The sequence below is a fragment of the Pseudopodoces humilis genome, chromosome 4 (genome assembly GCF_049639895.1).
Source record: "Pseudopodoces humilis isolate 2021_Gansu_Grassland_sample_001 chromosome 4, ASM4963989v1, whole genome shotgun sequence".
Classification (NCBI taxonomy): domain Eukaryota; kingdom Metazoa; phylum Chordata; class Aves; order Passeriformes; family Paridae; genus Pseudopodoces; species Pseudopodoces humilis.
Window position 1 is genome coordinate 50588633 of NC_142203.1, and position 23054 is coordinate 50611686.

General features: G+C 42.7%; 1 protein-coding gene across 2 annotated transcripts; it reads right to left on the reverse strand.

Annotated features, from left to right (window-relative positions):
- Positions 1 to 8436: 8436 nt before the first annotated feature.
- VLDLR (very low density lipoprotein receptor) lies at positions 8437 to 23029 on the reverse strand. 2 transcript variants are annotated; one of them, XM_005522700.3, is made up of 19 exons: positions 22799 to 23029; positions 18691 to 18810; positions 17614 to 17736; positions 16632 to 16754; positions 14954 to 15325; positions 14725 to 14847; positions 14519 to 14641; positions 13941 to 14060; positions 13738 to 13863; positions 13190 to 13361; positions 12663 to 12887; positions 12395 to 12513; positions 11878 to 12017; positions 11623 to 11764; positions 11163 to 11309; positions 10151 to 10240; positions 9680 to 9757; positions 9405 to 9574; positions 8437 to 9084 (listed from the first exon to the last, which is right to left on the reverse strand). In XM_005522700.3, exons 1-19 carry the CDS (start codon positions 23010 to 23012, stop codon positions 9049 to 9051), a joined length of 2763 nt encoding a protein of 920 aa, XP_005522757.3. In that variant the 5' UTR covers positions 23013 to 23029; the 3' UTR covers positions 8437 to 9048. The 2 variants fall into 2 exon arrangements, with proteins under 2 accessions (XP_005522757.3, XP_005522759.3); XM_005522702.3 differs by lacking the exon at positions 10151 to 10240.
- Between the last annotated feature and the right edge of the window lie 25 nt (positions 23030 to 23054).

Genomic DNA, 23054 nt, shown 5'->3' on the forward strand with positions numbered 1-23054 from the left:
TATAGGGGTGACATAGCTTCCAGCAAAAAGATGTCTCTTCTCACATTACTGACTCTGATGTCTTGCTTCCTATGTCACTGATTATCCGGGACTGCTCATGTTTGCTAATGACTTCAGGAGTCTGTTGAGAAGGAAGATCAGCACTGTAGAAACTAAAAATGAAAGCTTCATGTGGCAGTATTAACACAAAAATGAAACATTTCTTTATGGCTCTTTTTTAAAAGACCAACTACAGTGGAAAAAATGCCTACTTCCAGGGAGAAAGCAGCACAGGATTGGAACCAAAACAGGCAAAGCCAGGGAACCATTTATTTACATGTTCAGTACTACAGCTTTATCAAAGAGCTAACAAATTACTGATTTTTTAAATTTTTTTTTTTTTAATGTCACCAGGCAATTTTTAATAGCCCATTTTATTCACTGTCATCCTTTAACGCAGCAAAGGATGGACAGGTTGATACAGTACATCCAGCTTCTTTGCCTAAAGACAAAATGGTATAGGGATACAAGCTGTGTTAAACTGATTTTCACTTTTTTTCTTTGGGATGAAAAAGCTAATCAGCCCAAGACACTTCCCTTTTCCTCTCCTTTAACTTACTTAATATTTTGATAAATTCTCCACTTTTTTGGGACATAGATGGTTTAGCACTATCACAATGTAAATATCACAATCACAGCAAGGTATTATAATTTCTGTTAAGTTTCAGAGAAATCTTGACTTAAAAAATATTCTTAGTAGCATAATCCTATAAAACTGAATAAAAACAATTGAAGGTTGGCAGCATTACATCCTCAAGGCCTTTTCCCACAGTATTAGATTGATGCTTTTGAAAATGTGTTTATGTTATTAATGCATGACCATTACAGTATGCATGTGTATGAGACTTCCAAACAACATAAAATAAATCCAGATTATTGTTGAATTTCCCATGTAACCCGAATATATGCGAAGTATGAGTCTTGGAGCTACTGACTGAGGCTGTATATCAACAAAAAAAAAAAATCAGTCTTTTATACAAAGCTCACTGAGTCAGATTCTGAAATATATTTATTTTTATTGAAAGCATTAGGCCAGTTGTGCCAAAGAACTCATCCTTACTCACTATGATGCCTGACATCTGCATTTGAGTTCATTCCATTTTTCAAAGAACAGTGCCTTATTTTGTGTCCTTGTACCAGAAAGCCTTGTCAACTCATTGCTAAAAGAAACTAGCATCATAAAGATATGTTAATCAAAACTGAGTAATAAAGTCTGATCTAAGTTGCAAACTCAAAACTTGCCCAGCCAAGCAACCTGATTTAACTTTGAAAGGAGCTCTGCTCTGACAGTAGGCTGTACAAAATGACCTCCAAGGATATTTCCATGGTTATTTGAAATCCAGTTAATGACACAATATTTTGTGCTTGCTCTCTCTGTTTCTCTCAAACATGCATCTCACTAGTGCAGTAAGTCTAGCAGAATGGATGTATACACAAGTGATTGGATTAAACTTCATATATATGGAATTTCTGTTTTCTCTACTTTTGAACAGCATGTTTAATGCAAAATATTACAAGAAAGTAAATATCCTTATGGTGCTAAATCTGTCATTTAGGAATGGTACTCCCCAATTCAATACCCCCACCAAGACTCTCCCAAACCACATTGCCATTCACTCCCCTCCTTCCCCTCCTGCTTCCCAATCCAGCAGGATGGAGAGGAGAATCAGAGGCACAAAAAGTTAAAATCGGGTTGAGGCAAGAACAATTTACTGGCAACAGCAATGAGATAAGAAAATGAACAGTAACAACAATATCGATAACAAAATGTATAAGACAAAGAAATTATATACATGGAAAGCCCATGAAATCTCAACCAGCTCTTCCCCACCATGCTTTCTCCCAGCCAGAAATCTCACTCTTCTTGGAAGAGAGTCCCCTTTGCCTGCTGCTGGCAGTGATCTGAGGTGACACAGTATAATATTAGGGCCTGGCCACTCCCCCTCTCTGCTACTGCCAAAGATTAACCCTGTCCTTAGCCAAAACCAGGACAATCACCTACACTGCCAACCAGAAAAAAACAGAGGCAGAACACCAGAACAACTCACCTCAGGTCTTTGCTAAAATTTGGTTAAATGATGGCACTGGGCATATTTAAGTGAAGTCTGCTTGTACGCGTGTGCATCTGTGTACGAATACAGCTATGCATGTGCACCCACTGCTCCCCATGAGCTTTACAAGCTCTGGTTTATATTTGCAATAGCCCCGTGACTTGGTACAAGTGGGAAAGCTGAGGCATAGAAGAAATTTGCAGGAAACAGGAAGCAAACACCAGAATGAGTGCAACACGCTTTCCACTTACTTACCACGTGAGCTGTGTAATAGTCTTTCATCCATACCTAATCTGAAGGCAGCTTCCACTCCTTACCAAGCGCAGGACTGTATCAACTAGTCGTACTTCCAAGGTCCATGAGGCTTAAACAATCAAACACGATGGACTGGCACACAGAGACTCTAGAGTGCCAGAGGACCCTGTGACAATTCCTCTTTGTAGCTAACTGTGTGAGCTTGTATGTTTAAGATAAATTGCTGAGCAAGGCGTTTTCTTCTGTCCCAGGCTGACAATTTCTCTGAGTTTTGTTTCCTCTCTCAAATAAACTGGGCTCTTTGTCAGTACACTTGTCTGTGTACTGCTTCTAAAAGCAAACTGTAAGCTTCTAACAAGTCAAGCTATAAATTTGCCAAGATGAAAACACATTGGTTCGATTTCCTTCCTATTTGTAACAAATACAAAGAACCAAAATTAAATCATTGGTAATGCATATTCTGTGCTACTGCCTGGTAATGGCCCTTTTAATCCCCATCATTTTCAGAGCTGAGCTGTGCCTAGCTGGTCTTCTGGATTTTCATTTATAGTCACACTTGAGAATGATATTTAGTACAGCTCATAAATTAACAGCTTGCACTGAGTAGGAGTCCTATGCAAGAAGAATTAATATGGCAGATTCACCTTTGACTTAAACTGACTTTATGCTCTTGTCTTCAATGTATTGCTCCACTTTTAACATTAATTTCTGATAATCATAAATAACACAGGATATCCTTCTGCCTGATTATCAGTCCTTGATCCTTTGTTTCAACAGATGGATGAGGCATTGCACACTGCCCTCAGAAGAGGACTGGAGCCTTTCCAAAAGACCCCAGACTTGCTGGCAGGGGCTCCTTCAAGGAGCACCTAGGGATGTTGCTGCAGGGCTAATGGAGGCCTCCCAGACTGTGTGTGCTATTTTGGTTGCCCTACCTTTTGCAATGTGAGCAGTGGGGGTTCTGCATATCTTGCTTTTGTTCTTGGATTTACCCATGCAGTTGCTTCTGATTGCTCTGAATTTGGGCCAGGTTCCATCCTGTGAACTATGGTTAACACAAAGACCTTATTTTATGGTATTTTATTTTATACCTTATTCTATGAGTCTTCTAAAAAACAACTAAAATAGGAAGTACAGGCAAAGGGGAAGCTGCCACATAGCTAAGCTCATCAGAGGTACTGGAATATTCTCTAATGAGGACTGAGCTCCTCCCAGCAGACCCCTGGCTCAGCCTTGCCTCTTGAGGCAGTGTGAAGCTTCACTTCTTCCCTACAGGCTCTGGAGATAATTGATTTACACAAGTTGTGATTATTTCAAGTCTTCACTGATTCAATAATGTGATTGTTAGGCTCCTAATGACCAGGCTGTCTGCTTGACTTCCTTCTATTCTGAGGTAATTTAAAGGCAGTTTTATTTTCTCAGTTGCTCCTACAGTACCACGTAAAAACTGCTACTTAGTGTTAAATTAACTAACTGCTACTGTAGTGTCAAATGAGAAGAACAAAATGAATGTCAGGTCTAATTATTAATGCTACATGTCACAGCCACTTGCAGAGGCCATACTCTGGAGTGGATCCTTTTAACTGCTGAACACTAAAAGAAAGTGTTGGGGTAGTTCCTAGTGAAAGTCACATCTATCATGCTTATACAGGGAGCACTAAACAGCCTTCAGCTAGAGATTCTTGGTGGTCAACAAGGGACCCTTAGATGATACCATGTTACTGGGAACATCCACTGCTTGCCTGGGACATCTGAATTACAAAGACAGCTAACAAAATGTTAGTTTTCAGCAGTCAGTGGGTATTTGCATCTGAAACCTAAGATGGTGAAAAATGGCTTTTTTTGAGTGGTTTTCCTCTCAGATGGATGCACTAGATCAAATACCAAAAAGCAGTTCTCATGACACCATTTGAATTATGCTCTCTGTAAGCAAGCAGTTTTACAACTTTTCTTTCTCTGCATTCACTTACATAAATTAAACTAACAGTGGAGGCTGCCAGAAAGACAAAGGGCTATGAAGAAATAATTCTTCCTATATGCTACAATCTGCCAGCTATCCACTTCTGTCCAAGCAATTCTTCAAACTCCATTACTCAGACAAGATATATCTATACTACAATTATGAAATCACCAGGTTTTTTTTTTACCTGGCACCAGGAATTTAACAATGTGTATGGATCACAACCAGCATCTTCTACATAAAGTTCTATGGACACCATCCTCCAAGTCCCTCTGCCCCCAAATGACTTTAACCTATTCTTCCACCAAAAAAAAGGCTGGGAGGGGCAGTGGGTTGAACACTGTCTAATTAAAGAATTATCAGTGTTTCTTCTAGTAAAGCTGGAATGACCAAGTTGCTCCTGTATGACTATAGCACTTGAATTGTAACTTGAATTTTGTACTGAGGCTTCATTAAGGATCGTTATTTGTAGAAAGTTGATGGGATGAACTTTTTTTGCCTCTAGAGGCACCAGCCAAAAACTTAGAAACCCTCAGTATTTGTCACTTAGGCAGTAGCAGCCACAACACACTATGGAATTACCAAACCACAATCTAGCTTTCAAGAAAGTCTTTATTTAAATGCTCATATGAGCTCTCATATATGTAAGGGCCTGGAAAAGGAGTAAGATGTCTAAACCACACTTCTCAGTTGCACCTATCCACAAAGGGGAAATTAGAACATGCAGCACTGTTTCTAGATGGTTGTGGCATTGACTGTACTCAATGATCAGCCTTTCCAAGAGGCCTTTCAAAAACACTTCCCACTGGAAAGAAACGAGTCCTCTGAATGTTAATCTTTTACACTGCTATCCAACTATTAACTTTAAGTCTATGCACTGGCAGTACAATAAAACATTCCATATATTTTGAAGTTTTTCTCTAGGAAAGGATGTCTAGGAAGGAGGGAAAAATTACCTAAAAAACTGCCTACAGTTTTTCTACAGAGGACATCTCCACAGCAAAAATCCATTTCTATGAAATGTGTTTTTCCCACTTGTCTTGATTTAATGCTTAGTGTTTCCCATCTTCAAGCAATTAATTACCTAGCAAAGAGTGACGTCTGCCTTCAGGTACCTGTTTAGGTTGTTGGGGTGGAGGGGAAGTCTCACGTATGATATGAAGCATTTTTCATTGCTTGACAGCAGTGTGGAAATGTCCCAACCAGGGCTGTGCAAGGAGAATTAAGACCATCAGTCATTCTTTCCACACGCAGTCCTTATTTCAGATGTTTAACAGCCTGGATATCCAGTAGCTTAACTGGTTGCTCAGCCTGTCTGTCCCTCCCCTGCTCTAAAGAACTTCTCATTTGATATGGGCAAATTTCAAAGCTCTTTCAAGAGAGGAAAAGCGGAAGCCAGCAAGCCAGGAACGTATTAAGTTGGCTTTTACAACATAGCAGTCAGACCTCTCCAGACACCTTCTTCCAGTAAGTGACAATACCAACCACCATTGTGAGCCAGCTCAAAGAAGGAACAGGAGATATTTCTCCACAGACATGCTGTGCCATATCTACAGGAAGTACTGGCCGGCTTCCACCCATATCTCAGTTGTGAAGTGAAGAGAGCTTCTGCAGCTGTATGCTTTTTTCCTTTATCTGAGGACCCCCACACTATTTCTTCCAGGCTAAGTCTTTGTTGGTGTACTTTTATCTAGCAAGATTCAGCACCTACATAAAAATAGATAAATGCATCTTCACTTTTTCAGGATAGATCTGATTGGAAAAAAGGTATGTTCATTAAAAACGTCAGCAAATACAAGTTGGGTTGGAAAAGAAAAATTGTAGGTAGCTGTAGAGAAACAAGGTCCGGAAGTGGCAGAAAATCACATGTGCAGCATCAATTCCCTTTATGTTAACTTCTCTCTGAGCAATAAGGTAAAATATTTACAGCGCAATAAAAACAAAGGCAGATCAAATAGGAGGCAAAAAATAATGTGGGAGCAGAGGGAGTGTATTAAGAGAAATTTGCATATTTATAAGGGAAAGAAAAAGCCAGATTCAAATTTAGCTTTGCACTCACACTGGCCAGCAGATACTAAACAGAAATAAACAGTATTTAGAACCAGAGGTCTTATATATTCTTCTGGGAAGCAAAAACTATACCATTACCTTGAATACTAGCTAGTCAACTATAAGCAGAAAATTCTTCAGAAGCAATATAAAGTCAAATTAACAGCAAAATCTGACTGAAGAGGTTATTTATGTCCCATTGCTCTGGGACACCACAAGACTGCAGAAGAGGAGCTGAGACAGAGATGATGACTGAGAATTCCTTTAGTGGACACCAGCACAGCTACAGGGTGCTGCTGTAGGAGTGCTCAGTACAGCTGTACCACCTTAACTACATGCCAAAGGAGTCATATGACGAGGAGTACAACAGTCAAACACTTCCAGATGGCAGGGGGAAAAAATATCAGTTCAAAGAGAGGAAGGTATTTGTCATTGCAGGTTGGATCAGGTTTTATAGAAGGAATCCCTGACCACTCTCTAAGCCTGCTGTGGAAGTAAACAATGACTTCATAATACAGAAATGAAGAGGGGCAGGAAAGAATAAACCTAGTGAGACTAAAAACCAAACAACATTTGCAAATAAGTACAGGCCATCTTATATAATCTCCTGCTACTGCCTGATATTCCACACTTCTCCCTCCTGTCACATGAAGCCATGGGAGTTTTATCTGGTAAAGTGTTAAGTCCCCTTTAGAGTACAGAAACAAATTTGGTTTGTCAAGCCACTACACTTTGTTCAGCACATTGCAGTAAAGTCAGAAAACTTTACTCCAATTCGTAGAGCCCACAGTGTCTGTAAAAACTGCCTCAGGTTCCCAAAATAGACTTAAGTTGCTACCTCAAATAAATATTAACCTCGGGAAGAAATGTCTTTTACTTACTGGTCTTTCCTTATACCATTTGGTATGATACTGGTAAGAGCAACAAACATCAGCAAAAAAGTAGAGCTGCTCTGTACGAAGACTGGGAAGGCAGAGCATTTTGCCCGTAATTAGCTGCCATGTGAATTTATAATCAACCATCTGACTGAGAATTATGTTTGAACACAAATACTTCAGAGTATCCAGAGTTAGAAGTCTAACTGAGAAAGCTGATTTCTACCCCATAACTAACAAACCTCACATATTAGGCAGCTATGAAAGGCACTTTATCCAAAAAAATACATGGTAAAATAGATACAGTATTGCTAGACAGAAACTTTAGAGGCCCCCTTACATCCTAATCTTTGCAATACAATTTAGTCCACATGAGTTCCAGATATCTTAAATGCCTGCAGTCAAGAGTTGCCAGATATAGATGGTTAGAAGCTTCAACTCACCAAACAGTGTTGAACTTGCTAGAAACAACTTATTTTAAATCTGCACAAGTTGGCAGCTGTCCTCATCTGCTAATAAATGAGTCAACAATACAAGACCATTAAGAGAACAGACCCCAGCTGTAACTGCAATGGAAACAGGCATTAGAAGCAAGCCTAGGAACTGATCCAAATTCTGACTTGATGATTTTCATTCTTATTATTTCAGAGACATTGACTGAGAATGATTTAACATGTCATCACTAAAGCACAACCAAGAAATTATTACTTCTTCCAAACTACATCTTACCCTTGAAACTGCATCCCTCCACACCATAAGCAATTTTTTCTTACCCTGAAGGGGGAAGGACTAGCAAGAGTCAAGTAGCATGTCATACTACAGAAGTCATGGGGAGTAATTGTCAGCAGCCTGACACTGCAAGGACCCACACTCACCTGTCAGACCATGCTCTGACCCATCTCCATTTCACGTCTGCCAATGCGCAGTAGCAGTTGAGTAATTTTAGCCAGTGTCAGTCCTAACTTAGAAGATCAGCCAGGCTTCTCCTTGTGATAGGAGACTCACTTTGTCCATTACTCTGCGTACACTATCAGTCTCAAGAACAAACATGCCACCTAGCAAGTGTCTTAGCTGCCTAGAATGCTGCTGAAATAACTGAAGAAATACTTCATGATCTGGCTAGCAGTGGTAGTGCAGCCTACTAAAGCTTTCAACTTAGGACATACATCCTTTTACTTCGATGCTAACATAACAATCAAGAACAATATTTCAACTGCTTGACTCATTTTATTTTTATCCCCTTGGCTGCATTTGAGTTTTACAGTGGTTTCTTAAAGATCATTCATTCTTGTAGGCCTCTAAGAGGTAACGGACAAGATTGAAACAATCATACATATAAAATTACTTTTGTTTACAAATTTTTGGCAATCATAGTAACCCGTTTTTTCCTATTGCCATTGCCCCAATCAATGAAAAAGAGTGTGTACAATAATTTACATCTGAAGTATCTCAAAGTGCTTGATAGTGATTTTCCAGTAGTTATTTACAAGTGGCCTATAGACATATGTACAGGTGTTACAAGTTGTGGCTGGAATATGGCTTTCTATGGAAAGTGCTTTATATTTGGTCAGTGATGTTACTGACTAACCAACCCAAGGGTTACTGATAAAACTGTAACCGCTAACAGCTGAATTGTTGTGGACAGGTATTTACAGAGTTGTTAAGCTGTAGAAAATAACTATTTACACAAGTGTTCCATAAATACAGAAAGTATCTTCTTTCTTCCAAGAACGGAGGAAGTCCTTCAGCCACAAACCTGGTTACTATCCCCAAAGAACATAAGACACAAGTAAACTGAAAGTGATTGCTGATCCAGTGCTCACGCCATATCATCATCTGTGCTGACAACAGATATCTGTAAAAAAATAAGTACAAGTTGGCTACAGTTGCATTAATAAAAGACATAAGGCAACACACATCACGGCTAATTCTGCAAGCTAGTGACCACATTCAGCACAGACTTCTCCAAGCCCGGTACAGACACTAGTTACCTACCACAACTTTAACCTTGATTATAGGTAAAGTTGTCAGATGATTCAGCCCAGTAGTTTGTCTGCAGCCAGGAGCTTTCAAAAGCAGAGACCTCTCCTAAACTCAACTCAGATATCCTTTGGCAGTCTTTCTCAAAGGATTAACCTGGAGTCTCAGGTGTAACAGGTTAATAGGTTTACTTACTGCAGGGTAGGTGTGTCCTACTGAACCACTGTGTCTTCCAATATCAATTGTGAGGTCCTCTTCTGTAGTTTTAAGGTAGACTGGATTATCAAAATTCATGCTTTTCATGTTTTTGTGCTGCCAGTTACGCCACATGAAGTAGCCAGCTGCTGCAGCCATCATCAGCAATACTACAGGAAGACAGATTGCAAACACGGAGTAGAGTCAGGTCAAGCTCCTAAGAGTGGCTTGTCCTACCACATGGGGTCCCAAAAGCTAGTAAATGTTGTACTCACCAGCAGGAAGAATGATCCAAGCTGCTGATGTTCTTCCAGCTGCTGCTACTTCAGAGGTTGTACCACTAGTGTTGAATCCTGCGTGAGAATTTGACGCAGTGAGTTTGCGTACTGACAGGCAGGCAGGCTGTCATATGCAAGCATTCCCCAAACCCAGAAGCTCCTATTTGATTAGCTTCTCAGTAGCACACTGCTAGAACAGCCTAACATGCTTCATCCTGTATTAGTTGGAAGCTTGCTTTATTTCTTGCCTTCTCTGAGCACTCCTGGGATTTCATGGAACCCACAGGTTCCACATTGTCCTATGTGAACTAAATCTATTTAACACATGCTCCAGCTGTTACACTACACAAATGATCTGGCCTGTGTTCTCTACTCGCATGCAAAGGAGAAAACTTCCAAGTAGGCTAGTTGATCAGTTTGCATTTAATTTCTCTAATGTTTAGCAGTGTGAGTTATTGGGACCAGTACCTCCAGGAACTAGTCCAACAGTTGGAGATTTTTCTGTTGTGCTGGTATCTTTAGCCTCAGTGTAAGCCACAGTTGTTCCAGTACCTGAAACTAATTATAGATCAAGAACTAATTATAGATCAGTTAATCCTGAAGTTCTGCAATGGCTTTGCTATGAGAGCCATGGTAGTGAAGGTTTAGCAGATGACAAAAATGATCATGCAGCTTGTTAGCGTCACTGGGAACACTGACATTAACTATTTCACTAGCACACCCTCAGCAGAGAGTTCTTAATGGTAAGTAGTTCCAAGAACAAGGCCGGACAGCTAATGAGAAAATAATTACAGGCATTTAAAGTCACAACAGTTGTAAGCCATCCCACCCCTCACAAAAGGTTTTCTGAATAAGGTTTTAGTTTTACAAGTTTACTGGTTAGGTACAACCCTTGATACCCGTATCAACCTTTTAGAGCAGCCAAGGGAGGCCAGCATCCTTGCATTTAGCACTCTGTGGCAGTCAGAATCAACATGCAATATAGTCAGTGGCACCTTGGAGTTTCTAGTTCCACTCTACCGGACAAAGCAAGCTTGCTGCATAGTCAGTGCTGACAACAGTAGCACAGCAGCAAGTTCATCTGGACCGAAAAAGAGGTACAAACCTCCTTGGATAGAAACATTAGCTTATCACCTTTTGAACACTGTATTTATATGTACAGCCATGATAGCTTATACCCCTGTTTTATAAGAGGCCGAGTATGTTTTGTCCTTGTGCTTGCTGTCTGCAGAAAGTCACGGAGGTACAAGGCCCTATTGCAAATGATGATGATGCAGAAGTAAAGCATGGACTTTAAACAGCAGACTCTGAGGGCCATATTAATGCATAAGATTCCCCCCATCCAAGATTAATGACATCAGATTAATTTTAGCAAAGCTGTCAGCCTATAGTACTGTATTTCCTTCCCACTAACAGGTTCAATACTCTCCAACTCTTTTCCCCATTCATCCTGGGAAAGATCCTGGTTGTGTTACAGTACCTGTACATCTCAGACCATCCTCCTGCAAGAAGTACCCAGCAGGACATGCACAGGTGTACTTTGGAGAATGTTCATTTATCTGAGGAGCAGGAAGGCACAGGTAGCTACACCCTCCATTTGCCATGTTCTCTTCACACCAGTTCCTACCTGTTGGTACAGCAATTAAGGAGAGAAATAGAGTGAGCATTCACGCTCCAGGTCTGCAGCAGAACTATTTGCTCAGCAATTGTTTTAGTAGAATTACTCGTCTCAGCTGGTTACAGATTTCTATCTGCTCTGCCCAAGAAAGGGCAATTGCAACTAGACCTCTCAAACCCCATGGGGCTGCCTGTGTCAGAAGCTCCAAGCAGAAGTAGAAATGGACAGCTATACAGTGAAGGGATACCACTTGCCACCATCCAGGCAGGGCAGGCTTCCTACAAGTATACACTGATTTAACTATAGACTGTATTGAAATTACCTGAAGGCTGAACAAGTTCATGATACACAATGATGTCCTGTGCATCATTGAGGTTGTTCACTAGGGTGACCAACTCGGTTCCAGTAAATTTGTTGGCACCATAGACTGCCTCATTCTCTCCGTCAATCCAGTACACACGGTCCTAGAAGACAATGTCATTGCATCCCATCACCTCCATGATACCATCAGCCCCATCATTCCTGCCACATACCAGCAAGAGGACCTTTGACAATGACTATAGGAAGTCATTCTTACCTCAAAGATGGTTAGAGCAAGAGGATGAGGAAGGAACATATGTGATTTCAGCACAATTCTACGATCCTGGCCGTTCAAGTCCACACTTGACAGCATGTGCAATTTAGAATCAAGCCAGTACAGGCGGCTTTTTACAAGATCTAGGAGGGGGAAAACACCAAATATATTTAGTGTCCACATGGAGGAAACCTCCAAAACTTGCTGCAAAAATTAAAACACCCACAGGTTTGAGAATGGTGGCAGTGCTGCCCTACTTTCTTACCACTCCAGGATACAGAGGGCTGCTGCCGTGATGCCTATGTGGCCTGTGCCTCAACTACAATATAGAGCAGTTCAGGAAAAGTTACTATTTCAGTATCTGAGAAGTGCTGATGCCTGTTGCAATGCCTTCAGGCATACAGAAGCTTCCCTTTCTCAGAAGCTGAAAATAGTTCTCTGAAGAATGACCTTGGCTTTTGTAGCAAAAAAATTGCTAAAGCTCCAGAATACCTCTGGCACAGAGACAAGTTCAACATACCTAGAGCAATTCCATTAGGCCATTGGATTTCTGTTGTCACAAGCTGCTGTCTGTCAAATCCATTCATTCCTGCTTTTTCAATTTTTGCTGGCTCACCCCAGTCTGACCAGTACATAAAGCTGTGAAGCAGAATTTATGTTGTATGATGCACTATAGTACTGTGTAGTATCACTCTTTATTATGACCAATAACTAACAAAGGCTACCTAAGTCAGTTATCAGAACATGTAGTTGGTAGGTCCGCTCTTTTAAAAGGGACAAATACTCACCCAGAGATAGGATCTACAGCAATAGAAGCTGGCTCTCTCAGCTCAGACAGAAACAAAACCTTTCTTTTTGTGCCATCTAGGGTAGCCACTGAAATGGTCTTGGCAGTTGAATCAGACCAGTAGATGTTCTTATAAACCCAGTCAACAGCAATTCCTGCAGGGCTGTGTATGTTGTCCAGGATTCTGATGTGAGTTCCAACTTTATCACGGGTATCAATAGAAGCACTGGAATGCAAGAATTACTCACTTTCAACCACTTCCTCCACAGATACTATCCCTTGGCACACCACAGCAAATACTGCCAAGTTTTCAGGCAGAAGGTGCATGTGGGACTTTCCACAGAGTGCCTTTTGTACAAATGTAGCAGCAGTTACTAGGAAGCAGTTACTAGGAACTTGCATCAGCTGTACTTTGTCTTTAGGCCACCAGGAATCTAGCTTTCATTACCAGAGATTAGGGAAGTAGCTTGGGTAAAACATGGGATGGTTTAGGGAAGTACACTAGGTTAAGAAGCTAAGCCTATTTACCTGAAGATTGCTTTTTGGCTGAAGTCTGCCCAGTAAAGTTTTTGCTCAGCAATATCAGCATCTAGAGCTATAGAGTTTCTTAGCTGTTCTACAAGCTGAATGTATTCTTTTCTCTCAAGGCCAATCTTCCTGATGTCCCGGCGGTTGGTGAAAATTAGACTTGGTTCTTTCCCTGTAAAAAGAGTTTAAGTGTTATCTGTACATCTAGATATTCAGTCACATACATTACTTTTACAAAAAGTTTTAAGTCATCCTATTTAGCATTTGCCATTCCACACTTGGTAGCAGATGCTGACAGAGGTCTTGGCTGTACCATAACTCATCCTTTTCTCCCTTCACAACTTGATGGGGAGGATTCTCCTGCCCAGGGAGCAGATACAAGCAGTTTACGTAAGTCAGCTTTAAGAATGGTATCATGGCATCATTCAAAGTGTTAGTAGTGATCAGTAACACCACAACAGCTAGTCTAAAAGCCACAGTAGTATAAAGTGCATCACGTGCTCACTCGTTTTAAAGCGGGGATATAAAAACCTTAGGTCAACACTCACCAACTGCCTTGCACACCCCAGTAGCAAGATCCATCTGATAGCCACGGCTACATTCACATTTATAGCCCCCTTTCAGGTTGATACAGATCTGACTACAGATACCAGGGTTCTGACATTCATCAATATCTGTAAAAACAAAAATTTCATTTACGTTCACTTCCATTATCATCAGTAGAGTCTATGTTAAACCACTAGATACTTGCCTCCACAGGTTCTCCTGTCCAAAAGCTCAAACCCAGCTGGACAGTCACATTCATAGCCAATAATAAGATCTCTGCAGATATGAGAGCATCCACCATTGTTCACCAGACATTCATTTACGTCTAGAAGAGAGAATTGGCCACTTCTGAGAAGGCATGCATGTTTAGTCTTATAGCTTTAGCCATGAAACATTTCACCAGGTACACATCCATTTCCTAACAATGTCTGCCACATCTGATAAACTGCTCTGGCACTTGAAGTCATATCCAAGAGAACCACCTGAAATTCACATACACTCAGCTATCAGCACCTTCTGTGTGTTACAAGCAGGCAGCAAAAAAGATTGAGGCTCTTGAAGTTTCAGTGTTTCTAACATATTCAAGTGCCTTCTTGACTACAGAGAAATCATCCTATCAGCCAGTTTGGCTAGGATAAAATGACCCTATTAACTAGGCTGGTCTCAGTTCTAAGTTTGTCACCAAGAAGTGCCAATGGGCATTCCAGCTGACATCTGACAACTCAGAAGCTATATCCAAGTATATCTAGTAGTCAACATTGTGCAAAGAGTTTATTCACTTACTACACTCCTTGAGGGGCTCATCACTCCAGTCCTTGCAGTCTCTCTGCTGGTTACACACTTTATTGATATCTATGCATTCTCCACTTCTGCACTTGAATTTGCCAGGTCCAGCACACTGAATAACTGACATAATGAAGATAGTAAGGGTGATTGCAAGCTTCAACAGATATTCTGCAAAGACTATTCTTGCTCAGTTCCACACTTACCATTGTTACAATTTGCTTCATCTGTGCCATCAAGACAATCTCTCACACCATTGCACTGCCTACTCCCATGGATGCAGTTCCCATCTTCACATCTGAACTGGTCTGGTCTGCAGGTCCGAGAAGCTGAGGACACAGCCATTAGAGACTTTTACTCCTGAGATTTACTGAAGCAAAGGAAATGAAAGAGGAGTCAAGCAGTACCTCCTAGAGAAGGAACAAGTGAACTTACGGCAATTGATTTCATCACTTCCATCCTTGCAGTCAGGATCTCCATCACAGCGCCACTTTTTGTGGATACATTCACCTGAGCCACACTGTACCTCATTGGCAGAGCACTTCACAGAAGGTGCAGGCTGACGGCCACATTGCTCTAGAGACTCATCTGAGTGGTCAGAGCAGTCAGCATCATCATCACACACCCAGCTGAGTGGGATGCAGGTTGAGCTCTTGCACTGGAACTCATGAACTCCACAGGTAGGAGGTGCACACTCCAGCTCATCACTACCATCACTGCAGTCATCTTGACCATTGCAGACAAAGCTCTTGGAAATACATTGCCCACTGCTGCATGTGAAGTCTGCTGGACTACAAGTCACATTACCTGGGGTAACGGGAGTAAGAGAAATTAGCACATTATCACAAGAAGGCTGACTTTTGTGTGAAGGTATTTTGTTTTGCAGCTGTTAGCTGACAGAAGATCAGCATCCTGTATAAGGCAATAGGGAAGCTTAAATGACCACCTACAGGACATTTGGGTTCCACAGACCAGCCTCTTTGCCATTGGACATTGTAAATCCAATCTGATAGGCATCAGATTTGAACTACTGAGTGAAAATAACCTTCTGAAGTAGCTAGGTTGTCCTGCTCTTCAGACTGCAAGTCTGAAGAGAACAGGGTCTAACTCTGTGAATCAAAGACAGAAGGTAGAAGAATTGCTAACTCAAGAGTACAGACTAAGATTAAGGTAGTCTGATGGTCAGCATGTACTGCAGTTTGAAATGAAAGTGTTCTGAGCTGGTCCTCAGGACAGCAGTGGCCCATTTGCCTGGACCAGCGGGGATAACAAATTAAGATCTTGCCCGAGGTGATCCCGTGGTTAAGCACATGCATGCAATTTATGTCAGTACAAATTATGCTGGTTTAATAGCAATGTAGCTAACAGCTCAGTATGCCTAGGCTCATAGTTTTATCAGCTTCATTAGAAACACTGTCTGTAGATTTACTTGTAGATAAAGGCATTAGCTTGCTGAGTAAGTTGGCAACTCCACAGACACATAGCAAAAGTCTGGAGATCTGGGTCTTATAAGGCCACCCAGATAAGGTGGTTCTAATGGAACCCAGCCCTGTGGCTTTGGTTACAGGAAATATTTCTCAGGACACCTCAGAAAACTCATATATATGCAAATTCTTTTGAATAAGCCAGGAATTCTGCACTCTAATGCTGCAAGTGGCAGCTCTACTTGTGTACCAGCCTGAAGGTTCTCCCCCCCTTGCCACTCAAACACCAGAAATCCAGCTTCACAGATATTTCAGGATAGGCCTATAAAGTAGATCAGCTATGCCCTTAGCTAGAAGTTGCTACTCTTCTTTTAGGAGACAATTTGTTAATGTAAGCAGCAATTTCAGAAATTCTCCAGAGAACAAGTTCTGACAGTTGGCTTGCCAGGTGACTAAGCTTACCTATGGCTACTGCCAAAATTAGCAAAGAAAGACATACATTAAAAAGCTTACATTATTGCAGCTTTTAACTTAGCAGGATAGAGGAGTGTTAGAAAAAGTTTGCTTTAAGTATCTGCAAAACAAGATGAATGTACGAGAGATATTGATACTATCAAAAATTCATCTCCCCAGCTAGCTCCTTTCCAGATAAGTCAATTTCAAATAACAGCCACGATTTCTCTCCTTACCACAATTCTGTTCATCTTCTTCACTGTCACAGTCTTTTTCACCATCACATTTCCAGGACACAGGGATACACTGAGTTGACTGAGGACCACAGCTGATTTCATTTACCCGGCATGTTCTTGTATCTATTGGAAAAAAGCTTAAGTTCAATCTAAGGGCTACTGATCTTGGGTTTCAGCATTTGTGCTGAAAACTGAGACTGAAGGGCTTCAGGTCTGGACAAAGTTGCAGTTATTTAGATGTCTACATGATGTCTATATAAATTGATGGAAAAGGCTATACTATTCTGTAGTGTTTAGTTAAAAAAGATGTTTCCAGTTCCTAAGAGGTAAGTATTTTAAGGGAACCTTTGTTGTGGTAGCTTTTTGATTGCACTCCAGTTATACTACAGCAGCTTGAGCTACAAGTAGTAGTAGGGAGGAGTAATGCCAAAGTGCACTACAACTTGGAGCTGAAGTATTCCCCACTGTGGATCCTATTGATACAGGAAAATGACATTTCCTGGATTTATATTGCTTGATGAGTTATGATACTTCGGACCAGAGTTGCTAATCCTGGTACCTCACAGTCAAGCCTCTGCACTACTGCTTCCCACACTCAACATGTAGTCAGATACTCAGTCCCTATGTTAGCTTTGGTAGTATTGGGACTGTAATTGCCAAGTAGCTGCCTTGGAGAAGAGTAATCACTTGGACAAGCCACAGTGATGGTCAGGCCTGCCATGCTCTACTTGCTGCTTCTGACTGTGAGCAAAACCTGGTACTTGCACTTACCAGTACAAGTGCAAGACTGCCCACTCAGTTCTGCATCTTCTTAAGCAGTGACATGTCTCCTCAAGACCCTGACAAGGCCAAGCACTTAGGAAGGTGCTCCCCAAGACAAGTTCATCCTTGTTTTAGGAGGAGAGCCAGACTGCAAGCAGGCAAAAAGTCAAACTGCTCCTCCTCACAGGCCTGGGGACACCACCATGCCAGGTTCACTTACGGCACAGTTCGGAACTCTCATCAGACCCATCCTCACAGTCCGGATCCCCATCACACTGCCATCTGTTAGGCACACATTGGCCACTGAGGCACACAAAATCAGATTCGGCACATGTCTTCTTCACTGCAAGGGAGAAAAAGGCACTTGTTTAGAGACCAGAGCTTAGCTTATTTATTGCTAACAGGGATCAGCTTCGTGGCCCTAGAAAGTTATTCAATATCCTTGGTTCATGGAAGCCTGGTGTTGTCCCCCACCAACCCAGTAAACAGTGCTGCTGAACACTTCCTACAGAGTTATTCTGTGCACAGAGAAACATTTATATTAATCTAATCAGGCACTGAAGGACCTCTGTTGCTAAAGAGACTAAGCAGGTTAGTCTATATTAGCTGCCGCTTTGAACAGACTTGAGTTAAAATAAGATCTATTGATATTAATATTTAGGTTTTGAACTCTGAGTTTATAGTCAAGGCATTTGATTTGTCATTACGGAAGCATGGTACTATGTAACTCCAGGGTAATAGTTTAGATCTGCTTAAAGAGACTGGCCCTTCAACCATACCAGTGATGGATATAGAGCATGCTCTGCCTGGTCTCCAAGTAAATCTAGTCATCTATCTTGGCTTCTATGTCTGCTTAAAGCAAGGGCTGGCAGCCAAAGCTAGACTTAATGTTTATAGGAGACACAGCAGAATCACTTGCACATATAAAACAGGACTTTTAACCATGGAATAGCCAACAGCAGAGCGCTAATGGCAAACATTTTCTATTATGTATTCAAGAAACAACTGAGAACAGGCTTATATTCCGTTCCTGTCAGTCATCACTCTCACAAGTGAAGAATTTTGGTCACAAGCTTTGTCTCAGCTGCCAATTTCAGGAGAGTTAGATAACACTCAGGAAAATTCAATTGCCTCAGATGGATACAAGGAATCAGAAGTGGTTATTCTAAGGAATTTGTCTTTGAAGTCTGACTACCAGAAGTGCTGGACAGGACATGCATCTCTCCAGCTATCCAGAGTTAAGTCCCCACTTCCAACTAGCATGCACTACTACAGAGGTATTATATTGATTACTTACCACAAGCACTTTCATCACTGCCATCTGAACAGTCTTCATCACCATCACATTTCCATATTTGAGGAATACAACGTCCATTACCACAGGCAAACTGGGATTCTTCACATTTTGCTCTTGCACCTTCAATGAAAAAAAGAACCTAAGCCTTGATACTGTTAAGCAATAACTTTTCAGTTTCCCCACTGATCAAGAAGCTACGCAGCCTAATAAAGAGCATAACATCAACATGAAACCAGATCTGGGCTCCAAATTTTGCAATCACCTTATTCAATCATGAAAGGAGAGCCAAAAGCTTTCCTTCACAGTACAAGTGCAGAGTTTAAGCACCACAACTGTCCACCTGCCAAACAGCAGCAAACCGTCTCAGTGCTATTCTTACTGTTTTCTTCTTGAAGACAGGGTGAACACTTGAAAAATGTGTGCCCATAATTACTTCTGCTGCCTTGCATCTAGCATCGTATTCTCAAAACTCTTCAAACTTTAAGCAAACTGGGTTTAAATTTGATTAATGCCAAGCTGGATTAGCATTTCAATGCTCTGCTGCTAACACATTACAGCAGAATCCCCAAGACATCTCTAAAGGTAGCTTAGATAACTGCTTTGTAGCTGAGCAAGTTTTCATGCTTTATGTTACTCCTCAAACAGTGGCACCCAGAGAGATTCTTATACACTAATAAGAAGTGTGATGCTAAAAGAGCAAAGTAATTTAGCACTTCCTTCCGGAAGAAAGTCCATTGTTTCACAACTGGTAAATCTTGATTTGTTAGTATGCTTGAGTAAGGTACTGCTTTCTGCAAGATCCTTAGAGTGCATTTTCCAGAGTATCTTCAGCTCTATAACTGTATGACCCCATGCCTCAAGGGAATATGCCTTGTCTTGGAAACCCTGTTCTAACTGTCACTAAAAGCAGCAGCCTGCATCTTCAGCAGCTAAGCCAGAGCTGTTCCACTTAATGCACACAGGCAAGTGTGTAAGACTGTGCATCAGCATTGGCTGCACATGCCTAAAGCACGATGCAAGACTCCTGATTCTTTTTGGTTTATCGCATAATTTAGTGAGGGTGCTTTGTCCTGGTGTTCCAGAGCTCAAAGGACACCAAATTTTAGTAATTATTTTCTAGGATATTTTATATCCTCTCTGTATGACATGCAAAATGCAAGACAGTTTCCAAGCAGAAGGAAGGTACTCAGCCATTTTACATTATATTGGCTAGCCACCACACATGAGGTACTCACAAATGCTGGACAGTATAATCAAGAATAACATAAGAGCAATTCTATCTGCTGAATATCTTCTATAAATCCATGATCAAGATGTGAAACAGCTTCTTACTGAGTTCTGCTAATGTTTAGTTGCCTTACTGGAGAAGTAAAGCAGTAACCCAGTTGTTAGAACAGCTAACAACATTTTTCATGGCAAGTGTGTTCAAAAAGCATCAAAAATCAGAACACCAGCTCTTGTGTATACTGTTTCCACTCCCGTTTCCTTTTCTGGTTGGGAATTACACCAGCATGTGCTTTCTAACAGCATGGTTTTGTAAAGCTACTACTACTGCTTGCTTGGTCATGGTCTGTCAATCATTTGGCTTGTCTTGTGCAAGACAGCACACCACAGCCACCTAACAGTAGGAGTAGATGCCACAATTAGAAGCTTGTTCTAAACCTAATACCTTGCTGTCCAGAAACCTCTAGAAGAAGGTTAGAGTTGTGAGCCCTGGTCATGTATTTCAGGTTTTACTGTACTACTACATAAAATATGCAACAACTGATTCCTGCTAGTTTTGGGACTTTCTCATTTAGGCACTCAGAGTGAGAACAGTCAACCTGCCCAAAATAGCATACAGAGATACTAGACTAAGCCTGCCTCTAAGGAGACCCCAAAATAACTCCATGGTCCTTAGTTAATCTATTTCAAGCTAGAATAACCGGAAAAGGCTTGCTAAGGCTGCCTAGTGCATTGTAACTTACAAATGAAACATCATTTTGACCAACTGCAACAGGGAAGCTACACGCAAACTGAAACTATAACTGAAACCACAGAGCTTGGAGTAACAGCTGTAACTTTACAATTACAATCCTAACAACCAGACATTGCTTCTGCAGCTGACACCAAGTGAAATGTCAGAGCAAGTACTTTTAGCCCACAAACAAGTAAAAAAAGCGACAAGACCTAACACCCACACAGGTGCACAAAGGTAAAGGTCAGCATCTGCTAGTGCTCCTGAAGATGTCTGTCAGACTCTAACAACCACTTGAAATGAGCTCCAGTTAAGATGGCTACTTACAGTCAGTAACTCTGATCCCCTGTTTTACACCAAGCACCGTTCTATGTCATGTAACCATTTAGTTAGATTAGATACTACCAGTCTAATCCACTGCTATTTGAAGCAATGGAGTCATACCAAGTTGCAGTTTCAGTCACTAGACACCTAATGATTTTTGGATCAGCATCAATTAGCTACTAATTCAAAGCCTCCCTTTAAGTGCTTTTAACAGAGTAGAAGCACCTCCACACATTTTCTCTTTCTCTGGAATACGTCAGAGCCTGTGATTGTTAAGATATTATTTTACTGTTCCCTAGGTAACTGCTTACTAGAAGTTGGCCCATATGCAGCAATGGGTGTGGGGCGAAGGAGCACAGTTAGACTGACTACCCAAGTTAAACTACCTTTCTCTGTATCTCTGCTATCACTGTTAGTCTCAGCCCCTTAAGCAAGTTGCCAGATTACTTGTCTGGGCAGCTTCAAACATGTGACACTTGTGTACTGTCATCTGACACCAAGTCCCAGAAAAGCTTCCAACCGTGATTGAGAAACATTGTGAGAGCTCACACAGAATTAGCTTAGACTTCTCCCAGACCCCGGCAATTGCAACTACTAGCAGAAGAGAACTAACTCAAATTGAAGGAACAATCAGAGTAACTTGGCTAGCTAGCCTACTAATTACCCTCCACTGCGTATCTCTTGTGACGATTCCTGAGCACAGGACAGTAGCAGCTTCACTGCCAGCCAGCTTGGTCCTTCATTCCACAGCTGTTTAACCATGTCAGTTGTGGACTAGGCATGGGAGTAACCTACGTGACTGGGAGATGAGAGGTGACCAGGCAGACGTTTCTTCTCTCTCTCTTTGTATGAGGACTGGATACAAACAACAACATGCTGGCAGGGGTCAACCCGACATACCTGGTGTCTGAACTATTCCACACTGTTATAGGAAACACCGCCAAGATCAGACACTTAGGCCTTTAGAACAATAGTCAGGAGATTTAAGAGCCATACGACAATGCAGACCTCAACTGACCACCTCCTACCTGGGAGAGCAGGCTGGAGCTCAGCTTCTCAAGAAGAAAGGAGGCAGACAAATGATTATTACCTCAACTTAAGAGTAAAATATTTTTAAATGACCATCCGACTGGCTCAGTGTGCAGGACCCCTGCCAATAGGGGCAACAGCTTGTACGCCGGGAGGCAGCCCTGGAGCTGGCCGCGAGCAGCGCTACTGGCGAGCGCGGCCCCGGCAGCGGAGACCCAGCGCCGGCAGGACTCAGCCTGGCCACCAGGTGGAGATCCCGCACGCTGGCTACCCCGGACCCTGAACTAGAGCCATGCCAACACCGCTGGGTAACACAAAGCCTAAGTTGTACCGCAGTTTGACAGCACCTTTAGCGCCGCGAGCTTCCCAAGCGCTCCTCTTTCCACCCCCACAAGAGAGCCCCAATCCTTTCCGACCCTCCGCGTTAGCCCCAGCCCTCAGACCCTCCCCCTTAGCATCGATCAGGAAGCCGGGCCCCTCCCGCAGCAGGCGGGTGACTCCCGGGGCTCGGTCCCCCCTCACAGCTCCCGCCGCCCGGGGCCCCGGGGGAAAGGCGGCGCCTGGCCCGGCACGGGGGGCGGCGGGGCCGGCGCGGCGGCAGCGCCCCCTGCTCACCCGGGAGCCCGGGCCCGCCCCGCTCCCCCTGGGACAGCGGGCCGGCAGCCCGAAAGAGCGGGAGAAAATAATGAGAGCGAGGCAAAACGACAGGGTGGTAGGAGACGAAATCGCCGCGGCGGGCAGCGGCGGGAGGTGCCCCGGCGATGCGCGCCCCAGCCCGCTCCCCAGCCCCGCACTCACCGTCGGCGGCGGCGCGCAGGCAGCCGAGGGCGAGCAGCAGCAGCAGCGCCCAGCAGCGGGGGACCGCCCGCCGCCCCGCGCCGCGGCTGTCGGCTGAGGCGCTCGGGTCTCCGTGCTGCCGGTCCAGCCACATCGCCGCGCCGGGGACGGGGTGCGCGGGCAGGCAGGAGCTGCGGGCGGAGAGCCGAGGAGCAGAGGCGGCAGCCGGAGACATGCACGAGGGGGGAAGCCCGCCCCCGCGGCGCTCTTATAGCAC

Bases quoted from the DNA above. Each gene is read 5' to 3' on its own strand.
- VLDLR (XM_005522700.3), bottom strand. From the start codon at position 23,012: ATGTCTCCGGCTGCCGCCTCTGCTCCTCGGCTCTCCGCCCGCAGCTCC. The intron at 13,362-13,737 runs GTGAGTGTTGAC...CTCTTTTTACAG, and splicing joins TGGGGTGTGCAAGGCAGTTG to GGAAAGAACCAAGTCTAATT. The intron at 12,018-12,394 runs GTATGTTGAACT...TCCCCCTCCTAG, and splicing joins GCCTAATGGAATTGCTCTAG to ATCTTGTAAAAAGCCGCCTG.